Below are 16,253 nucleotides of genomic sequence, written 5' to 3' on the forward strand. Positions count from 1 at the left end.
AATTAACTAATCGTACTAGATAAGAGCAAATGCATTGATCAGTTGGTCAGTTAGCCAATACTACCAAGAGCAAATGCATTGATAAGAGCAAATGCATTGATCAGTTAGCCAATACTACCAAGACCAACTCATAGAATACGTGTTGGTCATGCTCATTGATTGCGGAGAGAGTTGAGTTGAGATCCAAACCCAAACTCAGCTTTGAAGTATTATTCATACATTATGCCTCAAGACAATCAACCTGAAATCTAAAGTCTTTCTGTCGAGTAGGAACCTTGCTCTGAAAGTGCTATGAATAAAATGTACAAGTGCTTATTTGAAAATTCTTTCAATATAACAACAAAATCAGTTCTCTCCAAGCTACATATAGAAACATAAAGGCCCTACATTGTAATATTTCAACTCCCTTTCAGAGAAAAGCCATGCAGATTTACTGGCTGCTGTGCATAAAACATTTGCATTGCTCCAAGAAGGGGACAAGAACAACCGATGGTTGATGGAAAAAAGATCACCAAAACCTCCATGGATCCTTGTATGGAGGGACATAATTATCGGTTGGGGGGAGAAGCCGAAAGGAGTTGGCCGTTCTCTTCAAGATAGGTCCCATCTGCACCAAATAGAAAACAGCAGTCAAAAGATCAGATATAACCACAAAAACCACATGACAATCGTTGGATGACTAACAATGCCTCCTCAATATATAAGTGAGAAGGGTCAAATGCTGCAATGCCAAGATAAGAGAACTTACAGTTTCCCACTGTTTGCTCAAAGTTGAAGCGTTCAGAGTGTATAAAAAACCTGCAAATATTGCACGAGTTAGATGAGTCTCTGGAAAAAATACTTTGTTTAGATTAAAACTTAATAGTCAAATATACTATCTTATACCTAATATGCCAGAACTTAAATATTCATTTTTTCTAAAGGTACGGAAAAGAAAGACATTAGGAAACCTTCCTCACGACTCATGAAGGGAAATGCTAATGCAACCAGAACTTAAATTAAGTAATCGGGATAGAATCAAATATTTTTTTTTTATTAAAATCATGTCATATCCTCCCTCTCTCTATACTTTTTCTTTGCTTTGCAAAACTTATGTTTCAGGGTTTTTTTTTTTTTTTTTTATTTTTATCCTGTTTTCTACTTTGTAATTATCCGAAGAGGGAAAGGTCTCTTGGAGACAGCAACGCTTGCAGAGACCGTGTGTTCAATTTCTCAAGGTGTGTCATATAGATAAAAGAATATGCCAGAAACATACCATCACGCTCAGCTGTAGAAGCAACATATTGTCTATAATTGTTTGACTCCTGTGCCTACAGATTATGGAAGTAGGATTAAAATTTGCAAATAAAATGTAAAAGATCTCCAGGGAATCCAATTTGATATTAGAAAAAAAAAAAATAAAAGATAAAACATACAGATTTGGTTGGTGATTTGCGGACTAAGTATTCATAAAACCAGTATCTTTCGCCATCAACCTGAGAAGAAAAAGTACAACATAAACATCACTTCGGAATGAAAAGGCAATTGTTATTTAAGTAATCGCTGTAGATGTTAATAGTCAGCTAAAACACCAAACAAGCAAAATTCTGAGGGCTTACTTCATTTGATTGTGCATCAAGTATGGAGCTCTCAGCCAATTTTTGAGTTGATGTAACTCGCTGCAGAAAACCAATACCATATTAATTAAACCTGAAATGAATTTAAAATTACTGATGGGTGCATCATTTTAACATCCGAGTCGTATTACAAGCAGCAAACTGACCTTCAATATATGAAATTTGAGAAGTACTATGGTGTACTTTTTAAAAATAAACTTATTTTTATTCTATACTCCATAGTTCCATAACTCAGCAAGTTTAGAGCTAGGACTATGTGAAGGCATTTTAATAGATTTCTAGTACATAGAAAAATGATAGCTATTAAGAATCTAAAATGCTTGCGGTTCCCTCAAATGAAAAGCTTTTCCATGTTTCAGCATGCAGTATATCTCTTTAATCTACTTAGTTGATTTTTTTTTTTTTTGACAAGCAATATTTGAATTCTTATTAATACCAATTATAACAGTGATCATGGCTTTGACAGAGTTGGTAGACTTGGTAGTGACAATCATGATGAATGCATTAGCTACACACCAATCTTTGAATCATAACAAGATTGCCACATTAATAAGTACGAAATTTTATAAACTCATCTACGAATCATAACAAGATTGCCACAATAATAAGTACGGAGTTTTATAAACTCCAAGCGAAGACTAGGAGGAATTCCCAAAACCTAAATTATGTTTGGATAGAGAGAAATGGAGGAAAAGGAAGAGAAAAGGAGGGATGCATCATCCTTTGTTTGGAAATCTAATGCAAGGAAGAAAGGAGAGGGAATTGGAAAGATCCAATTTCCTTCCCCTTTTAAAGAATAAAAGCCCTCCATTGTTGGAGAAATTTGGAAGGAAAAAGGAAGTTCGCCTTTTCTCTCCCCTCCCCTCCCTTTTCCTTCCCTCATTTTCCTTCTCCTTCCTTTCCCTACTATTGTTATCCAAACATAGTGTTAGTATGTAGTATAACTCCTCAAGAACAAACTATTAGGGATGGCATTCATGGCAGCAAAGCAAAAATGTAAGACAGCACTGAACCAATCAATTTTCATTCTTTTTCAGGTGAAAAACAGCAGAGAAAATGGCTGTTACCAAAGCAGATTTGTCAGACAGTACTGAATCGGCAACGTCTTTCGGATCCCATGTACTCTTATCCTTGGATTTCAAGAACTCTGGATTGGGGGGGCCTATCTGAATCAATATACCAAGTCAGCTAATGTAACAAGATAACCCTGAAACAATTTAGCAGATACATGTTTAGGGTAATCACCGTAACAGATATGATGACATTGTCGATAAAGTCAACACGCTCGGATACTATACGCAGCCGCGCATTAGCTGCATCAATTCATATCAATGTCTGATCAGCTCAACTAAGATGAGGTACTATGGTTGAAAAAATAGATATTCATGACTACATGTTTACATTAATCATATTCAGGAATGAGTAAATGAACCCAATCTTCTATGCACGTGCACGGGGGTGGGGGGGAAGCAAGGCAAAGTTTAACTTACGGGCCAGAGGAGCAGCTGATGAATATCTTTCTGGCTTTCTGGATTCCACCCTTAAAATAGATGAAAAGAGTCAGGTCCCTACATTTCAGGACAAAAAGAAGTGATTCGCAATAGAAGTAGTGCATTAAATTTTTGAAAGCAAACTACAAGAATGAAATGTCATAGAAAGCACAAGATACAACTTCTCACTTTCGAATATGCAAACATATAAATTTGATACATAAAAAATCAGGAAAAACTACCTTCTATTGCTGTACTCTTTTCATTACTAACAGAACAATTCTTTAGTAAAACATGTAGCTTGTACTATTGGCATTTAGACTTATTTTACATAATTACATGATTGCAGCTAGAGAGGGGGAGGGGGGATGCTCAGAAAAATCAAAGTGAATGGTGGTTACAGTTGTTTTAGTGCCACTAAAAAATAAGCAAGAACAAGCAGTTTCAAGTGGAAAAAAGAATTAACTAATTGTGATCAATGAACATAAGGACAAATATAATCCTTTTGACATAAGAAAATTTGCCACAATTTGGTTAACATAAGCTTTCAAACTGCATTTGATGATACGCACAGATAGCATAGCTTGATATCCCTTCTAGAAGTAAAAGATAACAACACATGGTAAGCTGTCAATACCATCAATGTAAGACTTAAAGTGACTTGTTTGGGTGTGATACTAATTCAAGATAGGAGACATAAGCAGGATAAACAGCAGACCAAAAAAAATAAGGGTGGAAGTAATTGAAAGAGGATGACAACCACCCAGATTACAAGGGATACGTCTAACAAAAGTCCCATAAACCTGAAGAAAACTCCAAACTGACTTAAAACTAGGTTGCCAACTTGCCCCAACTATTACAAAATTCAAGATTGTGAAGCAAGTGCAAGAACCTTAAGAAAATAATTTCCATGCATATGAACAAGATAGTAGGAGAAAGCTCCCCGAGAAACCAACAGTTGGTTTTGTCACTCCAGCTGTCCCAATATAATATGTTTCATTAAGATATTCAACCACTAACTTCTCAAAAATTATGAAGTATGAAGTGAGTTACACTTTACTAGATTTATCTCAGTAAAATACATTTATAAGAGAATATTTTTTTAGTCATCGGTAGTAATCAACAACTTTTAGGTTTTAGTGATAGTACTTGACTATTATGAAACTATAAACTGTACTACTTTGATCAATAATTGCAATTAAAGGGCCATGCTATAATTGAACACTTAGATGAGTGGATTATGATTAAACGAAAACACAAGGATAAACTTCATAATTATAGTCCAAACTCCACAGTCCCATGTATAACAAAGTCTTGTCCTCCAATCCCAAGCAACACAACACTAAAGTTCAAGTTACACAATTGTAATCATAGGTTTAACAATAGTATTATAAAATAGAAAATATACCATTTAAAGGCAAGCTTTCTGGAGGGAAGTTTCATTGGATATGAGTAAGAATAGGCATTTAAATCATCAACAAATTCAAGCATTTTCACCTCCTCTTCAGCATCAATTCCTGCAGCATTAGCTACTTAATTAGGGATATGAACCCAAAAAATTGGTTTTGATACATGTATTGCCACTCCATTAGACGGGGAAATTACAACAAAATCACATGTCGATTGGTGTTATTATTGTGTGTGTGTGCGTGATAGCTATTATTATTTTAATTGTCTACTCCATAGTAGTCAAATATTAGGATTCTACATATCATTGTCCAATACAATATAAATAAACCCACATCAATAATTATCAAAATTAGCATACAAACACAAATATAGAGTAAAATGAGCTCACCATTAGTAGGAAAAATCAAGGCCATAGAAGAAGTTAAGCCAAAGAGCAACAAATCCCTCTTGCAAAACCCAAATTCTGAAGTGGGTATTGATGAATTGCAAGAACAAGCAATTATTTTACCTTTTGATTTGCATTTTTTCAGGAAAACAGAGGAATTTATCTGATTTCTGAACCCCAAATAACAAAATTGATTACATAAAAAACAATATCCAAAATGAAATTAAAACAAAGTATAATTGCTATAAGACAGAGAGAGGAAAAGGAGTACCTGAAGAGTAAAAGATGAGAGGGTAATTGAGAGGGAGAATTAAAGATTGTTGGAGTGGAAGAATGAAAGACATTCGCCATTGTTGAAGCTTCTTTCTCTCTCCTCTCCCGCGCTAAGGGAGGATAAACCGATAGAGTTTGTTAATGGAATCAAATTATCTGAGTACTATTTTGTTTTCATTTTTTTATTGACTTGTTTACCCTTTCGATAGAAGGCACTATGTACAGGTGCTAATGCACGACATAATGAGGTTCTTTATTTATTTATTGAATAACTATGAGGTTCTTTTTAGTCTTAAATGAAAATATGGTTTTACAAAAATACTATTAACAAATACAATGAATTTTTTGTATTAATTTCTTTCAAAAAAAAAAAAAAAAAATTGCATTAATTGATAAATTAAGTATATTATTGTTCTTAATTTTAATTCAATATCTTTGAACCTTGATATGCGCTCCTAAGTTTTTAATCTTATAACCATTTTGATAAGGATGCACATCTTTGTGTTCAACACCAAAGTATGAATGAAGTTCATACATGCAGTACTTTTTATCAAATTGCCCACCAAATGAAGAAAGTTGAGGGTGAAAATGTAAAATATTTCCATTGTGAGTGTCAGAAGGGGGGACAATACAAATTTATAAGCTTGGTAAATGTTGAAGAATAAACCTCTCAAGCGTCACCACATGTAAGTGTCCCATATTGGTTGAAGAAAAGAGAATTAAACACTTTATAAGGCTAAGGGGCTACTCCTCCTATTGCCATATGATTTTGAAATGGAACCTCCTTTGGATTTGTAAAGTGAAATCTCTCTCTTGGTTTGCGAGTACGGCCCAGACCTGCTTTTAATATGGTATCAAAGCCAGGCCGCCCACGGTTATATGTGAGGGGGAGTGTTGAAGAATAAATCTCTCAAGTGTCACCACCTTTGGTTTTGGAATGGAACCTCCGAGTATAAAAAAAAAGGAGGGGGGGGGGGCGACGAGAAAATCCAAGTTTATCTTTGATATATTTCCTCTCACGATATAACATTTTTTTTTTATTTTATAAATTATAAAAGTGAAATAATAAAGTGACATAGAAATTAATGCAAAAAAGTGTGAGAGAAGATAAACTAAAATGTTAATCTGAGAAATTAAGTGGGGCTCCCTCTAAGGGAAACATTGAAGGAAAATGGGGGTAAAGTACTTCCACATGGGGAAGACATTGAAGAAAAATGGAGGTAAACTGTTAAAGTACTTCCATAACCTGGCCTTAACTTTTCTTTTTCGTTTTAGAAGAATGATTATCAATTTATTTTCTCTCTTAAACTGGTAATCAACTACTAAAAAATTATTTGACGGTCGTAATGTCGTTCTAACAAGTTGTATATTGTTGTTGGAGACTGGTATTGTTGGGGAATTTGTGTATGAACAAGGGTCACAAAAATAGCAAACAAGTTAGTACGGAAAATCTTCGAGGCGTGAACGGAATCACTTTCCCAAAAGTATAATTCCGACCCTATACTATAACCGGGTTTTCACGGAAATTTACTTAGGAGATACAACGAAGAAACAATTGCAATCACAAGTAGGATGATTACAAAACAATGTAAATATAAGCTTTTGGATTTTGTGATAATGATAAATGGACAGCTTTGCAAATAAATGGAAAAATGATGAGAATGTTATAGTACATCCTTCATCACCCTCATTTTTCCAACTTCCAACATATATATATACTAATATAATTATAAGACAAAAAACCAATCAAATAACCGTCAATCGGTTCAGCGAGAACACCCAACATTTGATCGGGCCCGATCGGGCGGTAAAGACCCGATCGAATGAAGCAGCAACACTGCACCAACATTACAATACACACGGGCCCGATCGGGCATCCACCGCTCGATCGGGCTATTATCAGCGTAAAATCAAGCATCCTTTCGCGCCCGATCGTAAGGTGGTGGCCCGATCGGGCGGAGAAACTGCAAGAATCAACCACGCTCACGCGCCCGATCGGGCTATCACCACTCGATCGGGCTGCGTTAATTGCTTCCCTATTCTTAGTACTTGCGTTCGATTGAACTTCCATGGCTCCATAAAATGAGCATGCTGTTGCTGCACTACATGGTTCTTGTTTTATTAAATATTAATTATTTTGCAACACCTTTACCTAAGCAAATAATTAAATACCTTGAAATTGTCTCAAATACTCTAAATTATTCAACAATCCTCCCCCGGCCATTTAGAGTATTAAACAAGACTCATTGCAAATAACATCATTATCACAAAACAATCTTATGCATAAATGAAAGTGTACATAGACTTGAACTCCCACTTAGTGCAATATACAATTCAAGAATCCGTATCCATTTGGTATCGTAAAACGTTTGAACCAAAAGCAACACATTTGGAAACTTGAAGATATTACACACACAAGATTAATTACTTAAATACATATTAGCTTGACACTATAAGCCATGTGTCCATATCTATTCATAAGTACATCAAAGTTACACCCCTAATAGCTTCTTGAAGCGGCTAACCTCGTACTTATATAGGTAGAGTTCCAACATGCTCCTGTGACCAAAGCACTTTTATCAGGAATTCTATTAAGTTTAAAACAACCTCTTTTCATCACAGAAAACCGGAACTTTACCTTGGATGAATAAACAAGTTCCCAATCATCAATTAAGAGAATTAATCTCATTGAACTTAGGACCCAACGTCTTATTGGGCGTTAAGTTGAGATTCTCCTAATTGTGATTATTTAGGGTTCCAATCCTAAACCGATTGCCATCCTATTGTTAACATCTCTAGCCAATGCCTTTGTAAAACAGTCGGCGAGATTAAGATCCGTTCGAACATAATCAATAGTGATCACACTATCCTTGATAAGTCCTTGGATGTAACTATGCCGTACTCCAATGTGCCTTGACTTACCATTATAAACTTGGCTATAAGCCCTTGACAAGGTAGCATTATTATCACAATGTATCACTATTGGTGATATCGGTTTTGGCAACAAAGGAATCTCAAACATGAGATCCTTCAACCATTCGGCTTCTTTACCAGCCGAATGCAAAGCAATAAACTCCAATGTCATTGTGGAGTCCGCAATGCAAGTTTGTTTCTTTGAAGTCCATGAAATGGCACCTCCCCCATATCGGAAAACCCATCCACTTGTGGAGGAATGATCTTTGTTAGAGATCCAACTTGCATCTGAATACCCTTCTATAACCGAAGGATATCCACTATAAGACAAACCAAATTCCTTGGTTTTCTTCAAGTACTTCAACAAGCGTCGAACCGCTTGCCAATGTTGCATACTAGGCTTGCTAGTGTACCTGCTCAGTTGACCAACTGCATAATCAATATCAGGTCTAGTACTTGTCATGGCATACATCAAACAACCTATTACTTTAGCATATTTAAGTTGTGAAACCGCATAACCTTCATTAGGTATCAACTTTATGCTAGGATCCATAGGTGTTGAATAAAGAGAAGTAGTGTCTTCACTCACATTGAATTTCTTGAGCACTTTCTCAATGTAATGAGATTGTGACAAGGTCAACTTTTCTTTTTCCCTCTTTATCTTTATGCCCAAGATGACATCCGCTTCCCCCATGTCTTTCATGGAAAACTTTGAACTAAGGAATGACTTTGTCTTTTCAACTTGTGACAAATCAGTTCCAAAGATCAACATGTCATCTACATATAGACAAATTATGACATCTTGACCATTGTCATCAAATTTGCTATAAATACACTTGTCTGAATTGTTCATTTTAAAACCATTAGATAACACAACCTCATCAAATTTTTGATGCCATTGCTTAGGTGCTTGCTTTAGCCCATACAAAGACTTAATCAACTTGCAAACCTTTTCTTCCTGACCTTCCACAACAAACCCTTCTGGTTGTCGCATGTAAACTTCTTCCTCTAGATCTCCATTCAAGAATGCTGTCTTGACATCCATTTGATGGATCACAAGATTGTGAATAGCCGCTAGTGCTATCAACAATCTTATAGTTGAGATTCTAGCAACAGGTGCATATGTATCGAAATAATCGATACCAGGTTTTTGTGTAAAACCTTGTGCCACTAACCGGGCTTTGAACTTTTCAACCGTTCCATCAATCCTCAATTTTCTTTTGAAGATCCATTTGCACCCAATTGGTTTACATTTTGGTGGTAAAGTAGCTAAAACCCAAGTATTGTTTCCCATGATGGATTCCATCTTATCATTAATAGCTTCCTTCCAAAATGGAGCATCACGAGACCTCATAGCCTCATCATAGGTCAAAGGATCATCTTCTACATTAAATATGTATGGAAATTGTGTTGAAACAGATTCCCTTGATCCTTCAACTAAGTACACATGAAAGTCCGGGCCAAAAGATTTTTCTTTCCTTGCCCTCTTACTTCTCCTAGGTTGTGATGATGATGTAGATGCCTCCTCTAAATGAGTTTGGTCATCCACCTCTTGATCAATGACAATTTGATCAATACTTTGAGCATTGGCATTTGGAGTTATATCCTTTGGTCTAGGAATTGAAGAAAATCGATTTTCATCAAACAATGCATCCCTTGACTCAATGATGGTGTGAACCGACCAAAAGTCATTTTGTTCTATAACATAGAACCTATAGGATTTGCTATGATCCGCATATCCTATAAAAATGCATTCAACTCCTCTTTCACCTAACTTTTTACGTTTAGGTTCCGACACTTTTACAATTGCCCTACAACCCCAAACTTTGAGATGACTCAAGTTTGGTTTCCTTTTATACCATAGCTCATATGGGGTTACATATTTCCCTTTCATGGGAACACGATTTAACACGTAACAAGCCGTTAAAACGGCTTCACCCCAAAAACCATCACTTAAACCTGAATATGACAACATAGAATTTACCATTTCTTCTAGTGTCCTATTCTTCCTTTCCGCTACACCATTTTGTTGTGGTGTATATGCTGCGGTAGTTTCATGTACTAAACCTAAAGATTGGAAATAACTTGGGTCATAGTATTCACCTCCTTTATCAGTTCTTAACTTTTTAATCTTTTCATTGGTTTGCAATTCTACTTCACTTTTGTAAATTTTAAATTTATCAAGGGCTTCATCTTTAGAGAATAATAAATAAATGTAACAAAACCTTGAATAATCATCAATAAAAGTTACCAAATATTTCTTATTCCCTAAAGAAGGTGTGTTGTGAAAATCACACAAGTCACTATGCACTAATTCAAGCAATGAATTATTTTTCTCAACAACTTGAGGAAATGGTTTCCTTGTGATTTTGGTTAGCATGCATGTTCTACACTTCTCTATTCTTGGATCAAACACTGGTATCATATCATGCTTTGACATAAAATATAACTTTTTATAATTAACATGACCAAGTCGCAAATGCCATAGAGAAGAGTTATCATTAACAACATACACTACATCATTCAAAGTATTTGAAATACTTAATTTAAACATACCATTACACAGATAACCAAGTCCTACAAATTGACCTCTTTTAGACAAAATAAATTTATCTGACTCAAACACCATCTTAAAACCTAATCGATTCAAGATCGCACCGGATACAAGATTTCTCCTAAGTTCGGGAGAATACAACACATCTCTTAAAATAAGAGATTTTCCCGAACTAAAGACTAGCTCCACTTGTCCTTTGCCAAGCACCTTAGCTGTAGAGTCATTGCCCATATAGAGAATTTCTCCATCGTCAACCTCCAAGAAGGTCTTGAACAATGATCTATCCTTGCACACGTGCCTCGATGCTTCCGAATCGATATACCACGAACAATCAGCCTGTACACAATTGATTTCAAAAATCATACACATATAATTCATAAATGAATTAAATGAAATTTGTGCACAAGATTTACCTTGTTTGTCTTGGGATTGGCTAGCATTGCCATTCCCATCTCGAGCCTTCTTCTTGCTCATCCTTTTCTTCTAGATTGTGCAATCTTTCTTGAAGTGACCGGGTTTTCCACAAACCCAACAAGCACGTGACTTTGAACCATCACCGCTTAACTTAGTTTTTTTGCCTTTATTTTTGTTTGAGTCATTACCCCTTTTTTTCACATTTTGTTTGGCATCCTCCACTACATTTACCGTACACTAGTGGAAAAATAGTTATCCGTAACGGGCAAAAATAGCCTATCCGTAACAGGCAACGGGCGTTACGTATGCTGCCGTTACGGATAGGCTATGTTATTCGTAACGGGCAGTGCCCGTTACAAATAACGGGTTATTCGAATAACCCGTTATTTGTAACGGACAGTTTGACCGCCCGTTACGAATAACCCGTTATTTGTAACGGACAGTTTGACCGCCTGTTACGAATAACCCGTTATTTGTAACGGACAGTTTGACTGCCCGTTACGAATAACCCGTTATTTGTAACGAGCAGTCAAACTGTCCGTTACAAATACAATTGAACCCAAATTAAAAAAAAAAATGCAGCAGGTGATACCTGCTACACTGCTAACCTGATAACCTTTTATGATGCCAAATTTTAATTACTATTATCAATATTCAATAATAATAAATGTAAAATTTAATTAATTATAAAATCAAAGATACAACTTTACAACAACTCCCTAACATGAGTCAAAAGCTACTATATAAATAATAGTCCTTAATACAACATGAAAATTTATAACTATATAGAGTGAATAGTTAATTTGTATGCGAGGCTCGACCAACTGACAGAAGATGAATGCACCCTTTGCATGAACAACATTAACCACTTTCTTCCTTGCTTCGACTTGCTCATTAGTGTAAATTCCTGGGCAATGGGGAAATCTGCAGCATAATTCTGTTTTTGTTAGACACACGGCAGTAATATTTTTGACAGGAAGACCATAATATGAACACATATAGTGAGCTAAAATCAGAAGAATTTTACTAGCTAACTGTAAAAAACATAGGATGGGAACCCGAAAACTAATTTGGTTTTTCCAGTCCGGGTTTGTTAACTGATAATTTCTCAAGTAGCATTGAAATTCATTTTTATAGCACAAGAACTAAGAAAGAGGTGGAGTATGCCTAGCTACTAATCCCCACCTCCCCGTCTCAGCGTCATGGCCCATCTATTTTATAAGATGGAACGAGATTAAGCCTGTACATTTCAATTTCAAAATCCAAAAAGCCAGAAAACAGCAAAATGCTTCTTTTTTCATCCACTCTCATTCATATATTCACAACCATACATAATGGGGTTACTCAAATTGCTACAATATCTTACATTTTGAGCTCAATTAGTTGAAATATAAGTGGGAAATTAACTGTACAAGAAATAAATTCAATCATTAAAGCAAAAATACAGAGATGAGCATTGAAATTCATTTTTATAGCACAAGAACTTCCTGGTACAAAATTCAGCAACACGAGTCACAATGTAGCAAAAGTTACCTAGGTCTTGGACTCCAACATTGGTGATATGGAAGGAGTGGACGGCCCACTTCAAGTAGCTACCGTGCTCAGACTTCTTGAGTGGCAAACCTTCTCTCAAAGCAACCTCGTCAATTTGGATAACATTGATACCAGCCTTCTCAAGATCCTCAACCTCATCCTTGATGGCCAAAGCAATTTGGTAGCAAGTCTCTTGCCTGAATACACAATAACATAAATAAATATATGAGAAATTGAGCCACAATCAAAACAATCTATTTGAACAGAGTTTTATTATAATCCCAGTTTCTGAGGATCAAATATGATATTCACAACCAAAGGAATTGTCACAAAACTATATAAAAAGTAAGTATTAATAAAAAAAATAAAAAAGAAATAAGAAAAACTTATGGCAAGCAAAATGTAGTAGCATTGGGGTTTACCTCATCCTTTGGACCAGACAATGCCTTGGCCAAAGCGTTAACTTCAACAACTTTCTGTGCAGCAAATGCAAGCCATGACTTGATTTCATCATCAAGCTTTAAGTCTCGTTAATAAGATCAACAGTAGTGTGAAGAAGTGAGCAGGAAGTGGAGACCACAAGCTTGTCTGCAAGCAAAGAACAACTAATTAAGTCAGCCAAACGTCTTTATTAGGCGACATAAATTTATTTGTTTGAGATACTAGTTAAGTCACCCTTAGCAGGCTTGGACAAAAATAAGTAGGAGACAAATATAACGCAGTATAATTTAACCAATTTCACAAGGCAATTTAACCAATTTCATAAGGCGATACAACAATTTATTGATCGGTTAGGCACTACTAATACACTATAATAAACAAATATAACACAGTATAATTTAAACATTTGACTCATATTATTATTCAAAAAACCCTAAAATTAACAAATTCCAAGGTTCAAAAGCCAAATTCAATCAAACATACTAGAAATTAGGGATGATCCCCGATAGATGTTCAAAAGCCAAATCAAATTCAATTAAATCAAATCAATACCTTTCTCGAGATTCTTCCATGTCAATTTCGCTTTCTTTCCTTCTGTTCAAAATCAAATTGGGGAAAATTGTTAACTTCTTCACCATTAAATTAAAATTAAACCCTAAATTGCAAAAATTCAGCACAAAATATCCCAAAAATCCAGTACCTAGAAACTTAAATCAATTAAAAACAACATAACTTTCAAAAAATAAAGTTGAATCAACTCAGACAATCATCGTTTACCACATTCAAACTGATAAATCTTCCAACTTAATATTCGATGATTACAAAGAGAAAAATCTTACCTAGCATCAGTTCGTTCAACGACTTAGATCTAAAGATGAAGAAGCCTACGGGCTTGGTTGTTCTCAACGTCGCCACAATCGACGCTAACCGGGTTCGGACCCTGGTCGAACCGGAGTGGGTTTTCGAGCAAGAGTTCCGTCACCGCCGGTTACACCTCCGCCCAAAACGACGCCGCTTGGGAACTCTTGTATGAAGCCGCCGGTCAAGTTGCTCGTCTCAAGATGAACACAATCGCTACTCAAGTATTGGAGATGGGAGGGAAGGGGAGGAGAGGTGAATGACGGGGAGGAGAGGAGAGGAGAGAGAGAGGGAGTGAGCGATTGATGAGAGAGAGAGAGGGAGTGAGGGACTGATGAGAAAGAGAGGTGAAACCCTAAAAAGCAAGTATTGGGCTCCTCTCATTATTTGGGCCAAGTTTGGGCATCTACGTGTAATATAGTATTCGTAACGGGCAAAATATTGTCCGTTACGAATACTTATTTATTCGTCACGGGCAAAATAGTGTCCGTTACGAATACATTATATTCGTAACGGACACTATTTTGCCCATTAAGAATAAATAAGTATTCGTAACGGACACTATTTTGCCCGTTACGAATAAATAAGTATTCGTAACGGACTCTATTTTGTCCGTTACGAATATCTCAATCGTAGCTTTGCCCGTTACAAATAGGCTGTTACGAATGAGATTTTTTCCACTAGTGGTAGTAGAACTAGGATTTGCATCCTTATTTCCCTCTTGCAACCGGATTTCTTCCTCAATCCGGATGTGAGAAGCCAAACTCTCAAGGTTAACATCATCCTTCCTATGCTTTAAACCACTTTCAAAGTCTTTCCAAGAAAAAGGTAACTTGTCTATTATAGATGACACTACAAAGGTCTCATCAAGAACTATGTTATGCTGTCTAAGACTTCCTAAAATTCTTTGTATCTCATGAAATTGTTCCATAATAGGCCTACTATCAATAATTTTATAATTATTAAATTTACTAACAAGAAACTTTTTGCTAGAAGCATCTCCAGCCATATATTTAGCCTCTAAATCATCCCATAGAGACTTAGCAGAATCAATAAACTGATACATATCAAAGAGTTCATCAGACATACCATTGAGTATATGGCCAAAACAAATATAATTGTCATTCTCCCACTTGTTGCGTTTCCTCACTTCATCCATTGTTTCCTCCTCCTTTTCCCCGGGTTTCGGAGTAGCAAGAACATAAGCCACCCCTACTGTAGTCAAGAAGAAATGCATCTTCCTCTGCCACCTTCGGAAATCAACACCCTCGAATTTGTCCAACTTTTGAATGTTGGCCATCAATTCCTTAACATTTGCCATCTTTGTCAATTATACTTTTGGATTGTTGGGGAATTTGTGTATGAACAAGAATCACAAAAATAGCAAACAAGTTAGTACGGAAAATCTTCGAGGTGTGAACGGAATCACTTTCCCAAAAGTATAATTCTGACCCTATACTACAACCGGGTTTTCACAGAAATTTACTTAGGAGATACAACGAAGAAACAACTGCAATCACAAGTAGGATGATTACAAAACAATGTAAATAAGCTTTTGGATTTTGTGATAATGATAAATGGACAACTTTGCAAATAAATGGAAAAATGATGAGAATGTTATAGTACGTCCTTCATCACCCTCATTTTTCCAACTTCCAACATATATATATATACTAATATAATTCCCCGTCAAAAAAAAAATATACTAATATAATTATAAGACAAAAACCACTCAAATAACCGTCAATCGGTTCAGCGAGAACACCCAACATTTGATCGGGCCCGATCGGGCGGTAAAGGCCCGATCGAATGAAGCAGCAACACCAACATTACAATACACACGGGCCCGATCAGGCATCCACCGCTCGATCGGGCTATTATCAGCGTAAAATCAAGCATCCTTTTGCGCCCGATCGTATGGTGGTGGCCCCATCGGGCGGAGAAACTGCAAGAATCAACCACGCTCACGCGCCCGATCGGGCTATCACCACTCTATCGGGCTGTGTTAATTGCTTCCCTGTTCTTTGTACTTGCGTTCGATTGAACTTCCATGGCTCCATAAAATGAGCATGTTGTTGCTGCACTACATGGTTCTTGTTTTATTAAATATTAATTATTTTGCAACACCTTTACCTAAGTAAATAATTAAATACCTTAAAATTGTCTCAAATACTCTAAATTATTCAACAGGTATGATATTAGCAAATGTTGATTAATACGGAGCATTGAAATATTAACAAGTTGTATATTGTCTTCCTCGGAAGAAAGGGTTTATTTCCTTTGAAAGATAAGGTTTTTTTAATTTCTTTGAAAGAGAAGGTCTTATTTGCATTTAATTTGGTCTCCAGTTGGGCGAGGTTGCAATT

General features: G+C 36.0%; 1 protein-coding gene across 1 annotated transcript; it reads right to left on the reverse strand.

Annotated features, from left to right (window-relative positions):
- Positions 1-267: 267 nt before the first annotated feature.
- Positions 268-5,344, reverse strand: LOC145641542 (psbP domain-containing protein 5, chloroplastic-like). Its single transcript, XM_081692378.1, has 11 exons — positions 5,173-5,344; positions 4,905-5,071; positions 4,515-4,623; positions 3,107-3,156; positions 2,862-2,929; positions 2,684-2,782; positions 1,599-1,658; positions 1,416-1,475; positions 1,256-1,310; positions 749-798; positions 268-607 (listed from the first exon to the last, which is right to left on the reverse strand). The coding sequence occupies exons 1-11, from the start codon at positions 5,250-5,252 to the stop codon at positions 509-511; spliced, it is 897 nt and encodes a 298-aa protein (XP_081548504.1). The 5' UTR covers positions 5,253-5,344; the 3' UTR covers positions 268-508.
- Between the last annotated feature and the right edge of the window lie 10,909 nt (positions 5,345-16,253).

This window comes from Chenopodium album, chromosome 8, assembly GCF_948465745.1.
Source record: "Chenopodium album chromosome 8, dcCheAlbu1.1, whole genome shotgun sequence".
NCBI classification, from domain to species: Eukaryota; Viridiplantae; Streptophyta; class Magnoliopsida; order Caryophyllales; family Amaranthaceae; genus Chenopodium; species Chenopodium album.

Excerpts from the sequence above, each read along its gene's own strand:
- LOC145641542 (XM_081692378.1), bottom strand. The coding sequence starts at position 5,252 with ATGGCGAATGTCTTTCATTCTTCCACTCCAACAATCTTTAATTCTCCC. Across the intron at positions 3,157-4,514 it reads AGAAAGCTTGCCTTTAAATG|GGTGGAATCCAGAAAGCCAG; the intron begins GTATATTTTCTA and ends ATCTATTTTAAG. Across the intron at positions 2,783-2,861 it reads ATGTCATCATATCTGTTACG|ATAGGCCCCCCCAATCCAGA; the intron begins GTGATTACCCTA and ends ATATTGATTCAG.